The sequence below is a fragment of the Rutidosis leptorrhynchoides genome, chromosome 2 (assembly GCF_046630445.1).
Source record: "Rutidosis leptorrhynchoides isolate AG116_Rl617_1_P2 chromosome 2, CSIRO_AGI_Rlap_v1, whole genome shotgun sequence".
In the NCBI taxonomy this organism is placed as follows: Eukaryota; Viridiplantae; Streptophyta; class Magnoliopsida; order Asterales; family Asteraceae; genus Rutidosis; species Rutidosis leptorrhynchoides.
Window position 1 is genome coordinate 338187681 of NC_092334.1, and position 16367 is coordinate 338204047.

General features: G+C 32.9%; 3 protein-coding genes across 3 annotated transcripts; all 3 read right to left on the bottom strand.

Moving 5' to 3' along the window:
- Positions 1–206: 206 nt before the first annotated feature.
- LOC139891915 (F-box protein CPR1-like) lies at positions 207–1610 on the bottom strand. Its single transcript, XM_071874946.1, has one exon. The coding sequence runs from the start codon at positions 1420–1422 to the stop codon at positions 322–324; it is 1101 nt and encodes a 366-aa protein (XP_071731047.1). The 5' UTR covers positions 1423–1610; the 3' UTR covers positions 207–321.
- A 2193-nt stretch (positions 1611–3803) lies between these two features.
- LOC139888855 (uncharacterized) lies at positions 3804–4535 on the bottom strand. Its single transcript, XM_071871838.1, has one exon. The coding sequence runs from the start codon at positions 4533–4535 to the stop codon at positions 3804–3806; it is 732 nt and encodes a 243-aa protein (XP_071727939.1).
- A 2259-nt stretch (positions 4536–6794) lies between these two features.
- LOC139888856 (F-box/kelch-repeat protein At3g06240-like) lies at positions 6795–7910 on the bottom strand. The gene has a single exon (XM_071871839.1). The coding sequence runs from the start codon at positions 7908–7910 to the stop codon at positions 6795–6797; it is 1116 nt and encodes a 371-aa protein (XP_071727940.1).
- Between the last annotated feature and the right edge of the window lie 8457 nt (positions 7911–16367).

The following is a 16367-nucleotide window of genomic DNA, read 5'->3' on the forward strand; positions in this document are numbered from 1 at the left end:
TGTCGAGGCTTGGCCCAAAACCTCTTATATTTCATATTACAAGATCCAGATCAATAAAAAAAACAACATTGATGAATGGACATTTGATAACCCAATATCTCATTCTTCACTATTAACGAATGTCGAAAACTATATAAAATTATAGTAAATGCTAAAGGTGGAGCTCTAGTTAACATGGATAATGGTAGGAAGATCAAGTGAGTTCCAAAGAGATAGTTCTCCATCCACAACATCACTCAAAGTGGCAACCGAAATATAACAAGTGCACCCATAATACATGACTAGATGTTACTGAAAAATAACAAGTTCAGAAGTTCTACTCTAACGGAAACGTTCAGGTGATTCAAGGCTTTCAGCATACGTACCACAAACCACGAATTCATCTGGGCACCCTTCAACTCTTACACTTGTGCATCTTCGTTCATCCATATCGTATATATAAATTTCATCTTCCTCATTGTTCATAACAATTTCATTCGACTCATTATTACCCAACAAAATATACCGATTGCTAACTTGAGCAAAAAACTCATAACATAGGCCCCTATCATTATTAATAATGCAACGTTTTGTCCAAGACTTAGGAACCCCATACTCCTCCATCACCCACAATACGTGCAATCCCACACAAAAAACAGCAGCTAATTTCCCACCAAGAGCAAATAGTTGTGTACACATATCTTCAACATAAGCAACAGAATCGGGAAGCTCGATTTCATGAATTTCTTCAGTAGCTAAACTAAAGGAAGCAATAGTCACTGTTGAGTGTATGCTACTAAATAACCAGTGAAGATTATTGTTTAAGAGTACCCCTGGACCATGATAATCATGTTTGTAAGAGAAATTAGGCAGCATGTTCCATGAATTGTTACGTAAACTATACACACGTACAAATTTAGTGTAAACATCAGATGCTGAAACGCCGAAACGAGAAATGGAGATTACTTTATAATCATCCGTAGAAGAATCATAACCAAATCTATAAATTTGATCAATACTAAATCCACCTTGAACTTTTAAGAACTTTTTTGTAGTTGGATTTACAAAACAGAGGTTATGATGTATGTCCTTGGCTAAAAGAAGGCCGTTGCAAGACCCTAGTATCTCAAACAATGGTTCCTGGAAATTAAGGCGTTTAGCAGTTAGGGTTGCAGGTATGTGTTGGGTGTTAACTTGTTTTGTATCGATTGAGTAGATAAAATTACCCAGATCTAAAATCATGTGGCTAGGGTTGTTTTTGGTGCAGTAACGAATATGGGTTTTGATAAATTCGGGACTGGAAATCAAAGAGTACCATCGTTTTGAAACTGATTTGAAACGGCCTAGGGATTTTGGGGGTAGAAAAGGTAGAATTGCTTCAATGAGGTCCTGTGGGAGGAGATTTAGGGCACAAATTGAGGAGTTATGTTGAGGGTCAGACATGATTTAGGGAGACAATAAACGGTGCAAAGTAGGGTTTGTTAGGGCAATTAAGCAAAAAGGAGAATGAACAAGTATGGGAAAATGATCGACTTACTTCAATTCCACCATGAATGAAGATGATAGCGCCCAATTGTTAATTTGTCTAGGGTTTAAGAGGTTTTGCTAAAGAGGATGAAATAATGTTACATGTACCGATGATACTCCGTATTTTGTAAACTATACTTTAAATTTTATGCTTTGTATTTATGTTTATATTTTATTTATTTTATATTTATGTTCATATTTTACCTAAGAGAAAATAAATAATAAAAAAGATGGATTTTGCTAACGACAATACTTTGACCTATCGTTAACGTTCTTTAAATTATCATACATCCCAATAACTCTCGATTTGAAAGTAAATGATAACTTTTTTTTTTTTTTTGAAAAGCAAAGATCTTATATAAAACGCGAGAACAATATAACGAAACCCTCGGCACCTAACTTATATTTACAATTATTCCATACATGTAAAAGACAGCCCTTAAAGCCGTCTTTAGAAAAATAAAAACACACATTGTCATTCTAACGGAACAGGAAAGTGATAGTTATTTGTATTGTAAAAAGTTTAGTATAATATTTTTTAGAGAAGGATAATTGACGTAATTTAATTTTCGTAAAACATTGGCGATAAAATCAGATTTGATAAAACTTTAGATACTTGTATATTGTAAAGTATTTTTATGCCTCCATTTTTCCTTGAACCTTTCATATTCCACTTGCTTTTCTCCGATCATACTCCGACATCCCATAAACGTAGTTGTGTAGAGCAATGTGAGGTCCTTCATTTATGTGTGTGAGAGAGAAGCTGACTTCAAAGTCAAGAGAGAATGGGACAAGTGATTATTAATTCTTTGATGGAGTCATTTCATTTACTGTTTTTTAACTTCCCTGAAAAATGGGTCTGGACTGATTGCGGAAGAGTATTTGAGTAATAAGTACGGTACGAAACACATATCTAGATAGGAAATGATTATAGACCAGGAAACCATATGGTTTTGTATGGTTTGTAGGGGTTATCGACTTTGAAAATAATTACAAAGGTCTTTTAGTCGGTTAAAATAAATGGATGGTGGCTTCGAGTCTATAAAGTGACAGAGAGGGAAAAAAAATTGGATGACGTTTGGTTTTAGATACGAGTGTTGTTGGTTAATATTGATTAAGTGTGTTTGGAAGATGACAAGAGTTGGTGCTCACTTTTAATTACGATTAAGTAATAATGAGAGTTCTTAAGGACTCACATGGCTGTCTGATAATAATCCGATAATCATTTAGAAAGCCATTGGAGTACTAAATTCTATAGATTGCTCGGGCATAAAGAATCCAGTAAGATTGGGAGTTGTAAAAAATCTCATGCTTTCTCATTGGCTTTTCCCCTGGCCAAGGATGCCGAAGAACGAGAGGTTATTCCGGTTAAGGTTAATAGAGCATGTATATCGATAGAGGATTGACGATTTTACTCTAATTTCCCTTCTAATATTTCCTTCCAATAAAGAAAGATTCCGTTAATTTCTCTTCATTTCATATCATGTCTTGAATGAAAAAACTCGGAACAAAAACGAACTTCTAACAGTTGAATAAAAACAAACTTACTTTCATTATGTTATGTTTTAGGTATTTTTCGGTCCTCACCAATAAAGTCGAGGGTAGCCTCCGCTTGACTTTTTTTATGCCCAAAAATTAAGCAATCTTTCAAACAGCTACCATGCAATAAATAAATAAAACAGAAAAAACAACAAACACTAACTGAGCAACTACACTAACTGAGTAAAAGTTAATCATTGGAATACGAATATCGGAGAATGTCGAACAAAGCGTCAATACAACCTTTGGTTGTTATATAGATATAGAACAAAATAGAATGCAACCCAAATCAAATCTACGTATAGGTAATCATTGAACTTGGCAAGCCTTGACAAGTTTATCATGGACCTAACTACTGACTAAGCCAAGGTCCGAGTCCTTGTCATTCACATATTCCGAAACAATGTTGAAAGATAGAAAACCAAAATTCTATATCACCATGTTCCAAAACCTCCTATATTTCATATTAGAAGATTCAATTCAATGAATAAAACCTAATCGATAGATGAACCTTTGATAAACAACCCAATATATCACATTCCGAAAATTTTTAACAATGCTTCATTCTTCACGATTTAACGAGTGTCCGAAACTATATAAAGTTAATAATACTACAGGTGGAGCTCTAGTTAACATAGAAAAAAGTAGGAAGATCAAGTGAGCTCCAGAAAGATAATTCTCCATCCACCAAATCACGCGAAGTGGCAACCGAACCCATTTCAGTTGCCTCATATTCTACTAACATGTTCTTCGTGGGTTCAACGGTTGTTTGAGGATCTGTTCTTTGCATTTTGGTCTCTCTTGGTCCACATTTTCTCTTTAAACACTCGGGTATACCATGGAACGCGTAAAGAGATGCTGATCGAGAACTTTCGTTCGTATTTCATCCTTCTCATAGCTTCACTTATTGTTAACGGCTCTTCTTCAACGTCATGAATCGGGTCAAACGCCATTTCTCGAGCTAATTCAAACGGTGAAATGTTGCAAACAGATCCGATTTCATCAACAATCTTGAAATCAAACCCTCCTACTTCATCTTCTTCCATTTCACTTCCACCACTTGCATCTCCACTTATACACGAAGGTACAATATTATTATCAGAATGATCCGCATGAACGGGTTTAGATGACTCAAAGATTGCGTTGCAGTAAACATTAGTCGTATCGCTAACTGGTAGGTAGTCATCCAGATCACTAAAAAAGTCATCTGAGAAATTGACCATGTCCTGTCTATATTCCTCTGGCCGCGCCACCTCATCATGACGACGACTGACAGCTGGCATAGGAGTAGTCTCTGTCGAAGGAACTGAAACTATAGAATGGTTCATGGCCTCAAGCCTGCGAAGAAGAAGGCTAGTAATTTTAGAGGGAAATGCAGGTGTGGTAGAAAACGGTTGAGAAGAAGGCCAGAAATTTGGGCTGAGTGTTGGCTCCTCGTAGTAAGCAAGCGGCTTCATCATAGGCTCGAGCTGCTTCCTCGGCCATGTCATTAGTGCCTAACCACACTGATACGGGTCCAACAAATCAATTTGTGTGAGGCCCACTTACAACAAGAATTAATTAATTCAGTTGGATCAAAGGGGCTGCAGCCTATGTCGAAGTTTAAGTAGGAGATGGAAATAGTCAGTCAGTTGCATGAGAATAAGGAGTTTTGCAAGTGAGTTTTAATGGGTCATCCATTATCAATGATCATAGGCACCATATCTTGCATTATTACATGTTTACTTTATTTGAATGCATTTAGCAATTAGTTTGTAACAGTTAGTTGGTCAATTAGTCTACCTCAAGTTTACCATTTCTATTAGTTTCCATCTACTATAAATTGTAGGATTTTGCTAACGGTTAATGCGCATTATGTGATTGTACAATTTGCTAACCGTCAGTTAGAAAATGACTGATAACCGCTGAATACAATCACATAATGCACGTTAAAGACAGTCCTAAAGGCTGTCGTTAGCAAAATCCTAAATGGAACTGCGTTTTTGGTGAATGAATAGAAGAAAATTGGTCCAAGTATTCCTTCTCCCTCTCGTTTCTTTGGAGTTTAACCGACTCGAATAGGTTTCTATCACATACTCTAAGTTTTTGTATGGTATCCTTGATTTCTGCAACCCTGGCCGTTGGCGGACCCCCACAAATTTCTTTCGAGCTCTGTGGGGGCCGCCTATTGCAGCGGTCAGCACTTCTTGACTCACCATCACATCAGAAGAATTTTGTTCTTGATCACTAACTTGCTTTCTCTTCCTAGCCATTTCTCTGTCTAAATGTGTGTTTCTTACTCTGAGAAACCAAAGATTATTGAGGTATTTGGTGATATGAATAAAAAAATTTAGTAAAAAAGCACAATACTTTGATACTTTCTTCCAAGAGCGGTTAAAATAATGACTAGTCAACACACAGTTAGGCGGTGGTTACCTTATAAAGGGTGAAAAAGAAGGGAACTTTGGTTTATACTAATAAAATGGATCTAAAGGTGATATTTTGGATTATTCTCCTTGGACTGTCTAAGCACTTAAGTATTGAAGTTCTAGAAATATTCAGTTTAAAGACAGTTTGACTCACCTAAAGGCAAACCCAAACTGCATCAAAACTTGTAATCTATGCAAATGTGTATGTACATGTCAAAATGCAAGTATCAATCAGATTGATACAAGTAGAAAATTTACAAAAACAGCTTAAGAACTCCACTTATTATAATCAATCAGATTGTTACCATTGTTAAATAATCTAATAAAGTGTCTCTAAAGCCAGGGGACAATATGAAGGTCAAAGCAACTACTGACATACCCAATAATCTAATAATAGATATACAAACATTCAGTTAAATTAAAACTCCAGAAAATGAAAACACTGTATGGTATACCAAATATGCTGACAGTTATTATGAACTAATGGTTAGGTTTGATGCTCTACTTGGTTTTATCAGATTGTTTTATAGTACGATAATAAAGAAAATTTGTAAACTGTTTAGTAATAGTATCTAACTGTAAGTAATAGTATCTAACTGTAACGATACAATGACTATATTAGTGATCTAATCTTGAAATAATTTAAAGTGAAGTTACAATTTTCATAAAATGGAAGTAGTATGCTTATTTTTAAAGGGGGAAAAAAGGGTTTGATATGCTAATCTCAGATAATTTGGCATTTGTTTAATCAGGCTGCCAAATGGAGTGATGGATGGTTGATCAGATAGAATAATATATTGGGTCGAACTAACGTATATAGAAGCGGATCATTAGTAGTGACAATTTCGCAATCTCGGAAAACAGAATCAATCAATAATAATTGTTATTCTACACTTCAAACAGTCTTACAAGGAGGTCGATTTTGATGGTTATTCAGATCAAAGGTGATTGTCAATGCTTGAAGTTAATTTTAATTTGAAATTCATGTCTCTTTCAAAGGTGATTTTGATGGTTATACAAACCCAACTTGGCATTTCATAGTCTAAAACTTAATCTGCAATCTATAAACTTATCTTAACCAAACATCTACTTTATAATCAGATATCATACTTCATACACCTGCAAACACCACATTTGATGTGAATTCTGTATTTGTAACATGTTTCCATCTAACTTAGTTGTGATTTTCACCCATACACATTACTAGATGTTACTGATAAATTTTACTAAATGTTACTAAAATAATCAAAAATATCCCATAACATATTAGATATATACATATGAGACATAGTGCACCCATAATACATGAGTAGATGTTACTGAAATATAACAAGTGCTACTCTAACGGAAACGTTCAGGTGATTCAAGGCTTTCAGCATACGTACCACAAACCACGAATTCATCTGGGCACCCTTCAACTCTTACACTTGTGCATCTTCGTTCATCCATATCATATATATAAATTTCATCTTCCTCATCGTTCATAACAATTTCATTCGACTCATTACTACCCAACAAAATATAGCGATTGCTAACTTGAGCAAAAAACTCATAACATTGATCCATATTATTATCAATGATACAAAGTTTTGTCCAAGAATTAGAAACCACGTACTCCTCCATCACCCACAATTCATTAACGTGCAACCCAACACAAAAAATGGCAGCTAATTTCCCACCAAGAGCAAATAGTTGTGTATACATACCCTCAACATGATAAACATAATTAGGAAGCTCGATTTCATGAATTTCTTCACTAGCTAAACTACAACAAGCAATAGTCATTGTTGAGCGTATGCTACTAATTAACCAGTGAAGATTATGGTTTAAGAGTACCCCTGGACCTAAATAATCATGTTCGTAAGAGAAATTAGGCAGCATGTTCCATAAATCGTTACGTAAACTATACACACGTACAAATTTAGTGTAAATATCAGAATCTGAAACGCCCAAACGAGAAATGGAGATTACTTTATAATCATCCGTAGAAGAATCATAACCAAATCTATAAATTTGATCAATACTAAATCCACCTTGAACTTTTATGATATTTTTTGTGGCTGGATTTACAAAACAGAGGTTATGATTTATATCTTTGGCTAAAAGAAGGCCGTTGCAAGACCCTAGTATATCATACAGTGGTTCCTGGAAATTAAGGCGTTTAGCAGTTAGGGTTGCAGGTGTGGGTTGGATGTTAAGTTGTTTTATATCGATTGAGTAGATAGAATCACCCAGATCTAAAATCATGTGGCTAGGGTTAGGATTAGGGTTGTTTTTGGTGTAGTTATGAATATGGGTTTTGATAAATTTAGGGCTGGAAATAAGAGAGTACCATGGTTTTGAAACTGATTTGAAACGGCCTAGGGATTTAGGTGGTAAAAATGGTAGAATTGCTTCAATGAGGTCCTGTGGGAGGAGATTTAGGGCACAAATTGAGTTATGTTGAGGGTCAGACATGATTTGGGAAGACAATTAATGGTGCAAATGTAATTAGGGTTTGTTAGGGAAAATGATGACTTACTTCAATTCCACCATGAATGAAGATGGAGTAGCTCTAGAAACTGACGATGAAAAAGAAGATGATAATGCCCGATTGTTAATTTGTCTAGGGTTTGAGAGGTTTTGCTAGAGGATGAAAATAATGTTCTATGTAAATGTACTGATGATTCTAGGTATTTTGTAAACTATACTTTAAATTTTATGATTTGTATTTATGTTTATGTTTATATTTTATTTTATTTATATTTATGTTTATATTTTACCTAAAAGAAAATAAATAATAAAAAAGATGGGTTTTGCTAACGACAATACTTTGGGCTATCGTTAATGTGCTTTAAATTATGGTACATCCCAATAACTCTCCATTTGAAAGTAAATGATAATTGATATCTACAATTATTCTATACATGTAAAAGACAGCCTTTAAAGTTGTCTTTAGCAAAATAAAATAATACATTGTCATTCTAACAGAACAAGAAAATGATGGTTATTTGTATTGTAAAAAGTTTAGTATAATATTTTTTAGAGAAGGATGATTGTTGTAATTTAATTTTCGTAAAACATTGACGATAAAATCCGATTTGATAAAACTTTAGCTACATGTATTTTGTAAAGTATTTTTATGCCTCCAGTTTTCCATGAATCTTTCATATTCCACTTGCTTTTCTCCGATCAAACTCCGACATCCCATAAACATAGTTTTGTATATCAATGTGAGGTCCTTCATTTATGTGTGTGAGAGATAAGCTAACGTCAAAGTCAATAGAGAATGAGACAGGTGATTATTAATTCTTTGATGGAGTCATTTCGTTTATTGTTTTTTAACTTTTTTGAAAAATGGGTCTGGACTGATTGCGGAAGAGTGTTTGAGTAATAAGTACAGCATGAAACACATATCTAACTAGGAAATGATTATTGACCAGGAAACCATATGGTTTTGTATGGTTTGTAGGGGTTATGAAACACATATCTAACTAGGAAATGATTATTGACCAGGAAACCATATGGTTTTGTATGGTTTGTAGGGGTTATTAACTTTGAAAAAATTTGCAAAGGTCTTTTAGTCGGTTAAAATAAATGGATGGTGACTTCGAGTCTATAAAGTGACAGAGAGAAAAAAAAATTGGATGACGTTTGGTTTTGGATACGAGTGTTGTTGATTAATATTGATTAACTGTGTTTGGAAGATGACAAGAGTTGGTTCTCAATTTTAGTTACGATTAAGTAATATTGAGAGTTCTTAAGGACTCACATGGATGTCTGGTAATATCTTGTCCGATAATCATTTAGAAAGTGATAGGAGTACTGAAACAACCCAACCCGTATTTAAACCGGCCCGTAAAATTTTTTTCTTTAATACATTAATATTTAGGTCCCAACTATGTTTTCAAAACATCTTTAACACAAATAATAAGTTCAATAAACTTTTAAAACATTTATTACATTAGTTTAAATATCCGAACGGGCAAACACGATCCGACTATTTTAATTTCCAACAAAACCGATCATGGTGATTGGGGATACGCTACCCAATCCTAATCAATCCAAAAACACGTCTTCTAAAGCACCCTACACGAGTCCACTAGTTCTCACGCTTACCCGAGCCACCGCCTCCATGCAAATCTATAAAAAATGTAAACAACGAGATGGTAAGCTAACGTTTAGTGAGTGAGAATATACTACATACATATATATGCATAAAATTGAGACGACCAGGCCTAATCCATGAGGACGAATACAATAACATATGATTACATTGCGAGGTATTTGACCTCTATATGATACATTTTACAAACATTGCATTCGTTTTTAAAAGACAACCTTTCATTTCATCGAAAGTTAACAGGCATGCATACCATTTCATAATATCTAATCTATAAATGACCTAATCTGTCATTTATTTAATAATAATCTTTATTAAACTCAACGACTTGAATGCAACTTCTTTTGAAATATGCCATGAATGACTCCAAGTAATATCTTTAAAATGAGCAAATGCACAGCGGAAGATTTCTTTAATACCTGAGAATAAACATGCTTAAAAGTGTCAACCAAAAGGTTGGTGAGTTCATTAGTTTATCATCAATATTCATTTCCATCATTTTTATAGACCACAAGATTCTCATTTCCATTTCTCATAAATATACATCTCTTTCATAGAGATAAAAATCATTCATATGGATTGAATGAAAGGACCCGTCCTAATCCATCTGGACGAAGTCTTCAACAGTTGGTCCCATTGCGTGGTTCTGACCTCTATATGCCATGAACGACTCCATGTAGTATGAGCAAATGCACAGCGGAAGATTTATTTCATACCTGAGAATAAACATGCTTTGAAGTGTCAACCAAAAGGTTGGTGAGTTCATAAGTTTATCATAAAACAATAAAATTTATCATTTTGATAGACCACAAAATTTAAATGCTGCATGGTACAAATGAGCCCGAATTCTATACCCACCTGTAATGTACATGCTATATCTTTTAAATACAGTACATATTTCTCTTGTACGAAACCATTTTCATAAATCATAGTAACCGTACACATATCTCGTACACAAAAACTAATACACATAACCTGTGTATAAAAATCATTCTCTCGATACATAACATTCATATCAATTGGTGGCAATTATCATGTCCACATAATTCAACGGTGGAAATTATCATGTCCACATAATTCAATGGTGGCAATTATCATGTCCACATAATTCAATAATAATCCGCAGAACCTCTGTCTGCATAATAATTCATTCGAGGAATGTTTTACTTGTGTCTATCTCGTCAAACCTTTATAAAAAGCATTTCATGTATTCGCAGTTCAAAACATATTTCAAAAAGCATTTAATAAAGCAGTTGTAAAAATAGTGCATGTGTTCTCAGTCCCAAAAATGTAAAGAGTAAAAGGGAGAAAATGAAACTCACCATACTGTATTTTGTAGTAAAAATACATATGACGTCATTTTAACAAGTGTAGGGTTGGTCTCGAATTCACGAACCTATATTTAATCATGTATATTAATACATGTAACGGTAATCGAACGAATATATATATTATTGGTGATTTTATTTGTTATTTCATATCAGGTGTGTTATTAATAACTTAATTATGTATATATAATTATTTTATGTACCTTAAATAATTGATATTTTTTATAACTAATGATAATATAGTTATGTCATATATATTAATTATAGTTTTATTTAACTAACCTTTTCCTGATAAAATAATATTAGTAATAATAAATAAAAAGTTGTATTATTTTATGATAATAATAATAATGATAATACTTAAAATAGTTATAGTAATAATAATAATAATAATTTTAATAATGATAATAATGATAATCTAATAAAAATAACAGTAAAAACTACCTTTAAGGAAACAAGCTAAAGATAAATGCCACTGCAAGGGCTCGAACTCGCGACCTCCCGCTTACCCGAATACACCTTTAACCATTCCTTTGTCATCTCATTTCTGATTTAATTGATATACTAAATCTATTTATCCTAATACAAATGTCTGTCTTCTTCCTCTTCTTTTAAAAATAAAATAATGCCATATCTTAGGTTCGAACCCAATACCTCTCCTTCGTCCACCAACACCTTAACCATTCCTCAATTTTATCTTATCTAATTTAGATCCTAATTTAAGTCTATATAATCCGTTCCTCCTGTGTTCTAATTATCTGAACTTTAATCAACATCATTCATATGTTAACTTCATCATCATCGTTAATATATTATCATAATAAAATAATCACGACTATAATCATCATCTAACCATATTAATCATCGTTATACTATGGATATCATCGTCACCCTCTAAATCAGAGCCTGCCATCGAGTTTTCCTATATATGATACGGCCCAATTATATAAAACGAATTTACAGTCCATGTACAAAGATGTCAAGCTTCTCCTTGATGTAATCCATTATAATATATCTATTTTCAATTGAAAACCAAATACATGCACCGAGATTAAATATGTAACGTGGGTGGGGACCTTCTTGCCACTTCTCCACTAATTCAAATCACAAGAGTTACTCGTTGGGTAGATACAAAAGGGAAAAGGCGATAGTGCCATGCACTAAACATGTGGGGTTTGGTTTAATCAATATCTTGAACGGTAGAAGCAAAAGGAGAGAAAAAAAATATATATGCCGCACTCCTCATCATCAATTCATAAGTCATCAATTTTGTTACTAACATAATATCATAAAGGCTCACCAATATTTCGGTATTCTGACATGTACAAAACAGAAAAAAAAATAATAGGCGATGTTCTTTTATGGTTATTCTTTCTTCGCTACCAAGCAGCAACCGTATCAGTTATCATGCAGTTGTGGTTGTTTTGTTTCTCGAACTGAAGAAGAAACAGAAGAATTAATACTGCAGTAGCAGTGTATCCGTGGGTCTCTCGGTTTAGAATAGGAGAGAGAAACACATAGAGAGAGAGAAGGAAGGGAACAGTTTGTGGTGGCCGAATGGTGGTTTGTGGAGGATGATTGTGAAGGTTGAAGAGTTACTCGATTAAGACATGGTATGCATATGTATGTATCTATATTTTGAATGTGTATATGTGCATATATGATATATGGATGTAAGTGGTGATCACAAACCTTACTTTTTGGGTTAATAACAAGCATAAACAGAAGCATTCGTGTAGAAGTTCCATGATCAAGATGATGGCGGTTTCAACAAGGTTTAAATATAGTTGGGTCTTGTTCAAACGACTTCAATATAGTAACAAAAGTGGTTTGAGTAGTAGAAGAATACCGAGCCAGAAAGGAATATAAAGTTATGTTTAAATAGGTTTTTGCGGTTTATCGATGATAGTGGTGGTGTAGAGTGGTAAATTGTGATCCTCGAAGAAGGAAGCAAGTAGGAGGTGGTGGCGGTTTTGGTTATCAAACGAAACCCAAAATAAAGTAATGAGTGTGTTCGTGGGTGATGTTGGAATAGAAAACGAATACAGAATAAGGAGATAAATATATATGATGGTTACATAGAATTTCAGTGATATCATTTTAGCTTAACTGAATCAATTATAGTTTGTTTCGTAGTTGGATTTGCTCGACAAGAATTTTCTGTCAGAAGTAAAATAAATAAAGTGAAGTCGACCCTTAACAGCATTTGTTTGTTAACATGACTTAATGGAATCATTCAAATCAGTTTAAAAGCAGAGGACAATTTACATCATAGTTGATAATGAAAGGAAGTTGAATACGTGGTCTTATATATAGACATGTATTTAATCCTATTTGTTTATTTATAAAATATATGAATCTGAATTTGTATTCATATGTATATATCTGTATTCTGTATATGTATTCCTATTTGAACATAACCTATATATAAAAAAATTTTCATATATCCGTATCTATATCAGTATTTGTATATCTCATTTATTTATAATACTATATTTATAACTTTTAATTAATCCTATTAATAAATATACCATAATAATAATACACTTAATGTTATAAACAATAGTAGTACAATTTTTATAATATAATAATAATGATAATAATATTATTAACAATAATAATAATATAACAACTTATACTTATTGAATTTCATATATATATATATATATATATATATATATATATATATATATATATATATATATATATATATATATATATATATATATATATATATATATATATATATATATATATATTTACATACAATTGTTCGTGAATCGTCGAAAATAGTCAAGGGTCAAATGAATTCATGAAATAGTTTCAAAATTTTCTAGACTCAACATTACAGACTTTGCTTATCGTGTCGGAAACATATAAAGATTAAGTTTAATTTTGGTCGAAAATTCCCGGGTCATCACAGTACCTACCTGTTAAATAAATTTCGTCCCGAAATTTGAGTGTGGTCGTCATGGCTAACAATGAGAATGTTTTTCTGACGAATATGAGCTGATAAATAGAGTTTTATCATTATTGGTTAATATAGCTAAAACAATTTGTTTATGTGAAGAGTACGAGTGAAGTTATCACCAAAGAGTGAAATGAATAGGTGTAGATTCGTCATATCTTTTGACGTAGATAGGATTGATTTCCAATTTCAAGAGATTTGGGAAAAATCTTTGTAATAAGATTTGATTCTTCGGTTATCAAGGGAATTAGGATCCGCTTTAAATGCGATCATCCGTTTTGATTGTTTTGTCGGATATTTTACTATAAATCCACCTCCTTCGTTTCCTTACAACTCACACCTTCTATTCTTTCTCCCTCAACTCATACTTTAAAACATTCGTATGCTCCATCCTGTTCTGATCCTTGATATACTCATAACCTTCCTATCTGTCATTCTTCTCTTTCATCTACTACCGGAGGATTTTTATTTACTTCTACTATTATCTTGGGTTTATAGTGTTATTCATTCTCCCGTGTCTTTATATTGCTATCCGTATTTATATCCACGGTTTGTAATCTCCATGTTGTTATTGGGCTTTATATTTTCTTTTATATTTTGGAGCTCTTTGCCTTTTTATTATCCTCCCGACCTCTAGTAAAGCGAGTAATGATCCAGAATTCGTAAATATGGAGTTTCGAATTAGCATGATATACAAGGTAGAAAAGAAAGGTAGTAGCACGATTTGATTTGTCACATTACCAGAATTACTGAGAACAGAACTATCAAGAATATATTTTCTTGATATGTTTAGAAATTAAGCAGAATGAAAGAGTTATGTAACATGACACATGATGACGTTAGGATCTGTGAATCATCATGTCCCATCAGAAACTCAGCATGACTTACTATAATATAATCACGTTGATCAAGTGTCATTATATCATACTAACTCATGCACAAATTCTTAACACTTCTCCAGAATTCATTCGTAATTATACTTAAATTTTACAGAAGTTTCCAATATAATGAAATACAGAAAACACGAAGAGGTGGATAATTTCGGACAAGAATATTTATGAAAATATCCTCAGAAATATCGAAGATATTTATGATGATATTTTGAAATTTCTAAGTTCAAAGGTCGATGAAGAAAAATTATCCGCAAGATTTTAACATGACCTCGGAGCAAGATATTCTCTAAATATTTCATCGGATCCAGAATTACCTGGATTCTTTGAATATAGGGTTTGGTCCTTGTATTTGTCCTTGGTCTCCTTCACGGTTAGCTCAATCCGTTTTACAGTACCAAATTTTCTATCGAGCGTTCCTAGCACTCCATTCTTTATCATCAAACTCTTGGCTGTTTAGGCCATCTACCATTTTTCTGTTTCCTCTGCATTTAATGCAGCCATATCTGAATTGTTGGTTATCATTTCGCGGTGGTTTCAAGAGAATTGTGTTTCTAGATGATTAAACGCTGATTGTAATATGGTGGAATATAAAAGGTTCTCCGGTAACAATAAAAGAGCACGTGTATATATCAAGGTTATAATAAGGTTGTTTCGAACGAAAAGTCAAAGTTGTCTTGCTGGAGCTGTGACAAAATTCGCTACTTTGAAAAGGGATTATCAAGTTATTTTGGGTAATAATAACACTAAGGAATTAGCACAACTATGTGTTAAACGTTTACTCAGTTTCTGAGAGTTTTTCAGATGCATAACTATATGCATCAATCTCTTCTTTCGTAGATGAAGTGCGGTTGGTTCATCCTATCGATTGAAGTGTTTTCAAGAATCATGAAAGGTTTGAACGCGGATTGTAATCGTCAAGATACAAATAAGGTTTAAGATGAAATCAAGTTACAAAGGATGTTTTAAGATGAATTCAAGTGGCAAACTTGAAGAATTGTTTTAGTTTCATATGTTATAATCAATATTTTAATTCATTTTAATTGTCCAATGTTGGTAGTCCTCAGTTGATAGTCCACAGTTAGCAATTCAATAATTCATATTTAGTTTAATATATATTATTTGAATAATTAATACGCATCGTGACCCGTGTACATGTCTCAGACTCGATCACAACTCAAACTATATATATTATTATAGAATCAACCTCAACCCTGTATATAGAACTCGATCATTACTGCATATAGAGTGTCTATGGTTATTCTAAATAATATATATAGATGCGTCGATATGATATGTCAAAACATTGTATACGTGTCCCGATATTTAAAATGCGTATAATAAATACAGAAATTGAATGACGATAATTAAAATGCGTAAAGTAAATAACAGAAATTAAATGTCGATAAATAAAATTGCGATAATTAAATTGCGATAAATAAACTACGATAAATAAAATGTAATCAGTTAGCTAGGAACAGTTAGTTAGGATTTTGTTAGCGTGGATTCTTAACAAAATTTCTCATAGTTAATTTGTTTGTTTCTAACAAATTTTATTTTGTCTAATGTTTTCTTCATTATGCCACTTGTTGGATTCTGATAGGTCAAAATCCAATTATGAAATTT

Excerpts from the sequence above, each read along its gene's own strand:
- LOC139888856 (XM_071871839.1), bottom strand. The coding sequence starts at position 7,910 with ATGTCTGACCCTCAACATAACTCAATTTGTGCCCTAAATCTCCTCCCA.
- LOC139888855 (XM_071871838.1), bottom strand. The coding sequence starts at position 4,535 with ATGACATGGCCGAGGAAGCAGCTCGAGCCTATGATGAAGCCGCTTGCT.
- LOC139891915 (XM_071874946.1), bottom strand. The coding sequence starts at position 1,422 with ATGTCTGACCCTCAACATAACTCCTCAATTTGTGCCCTAAATCTCCTC.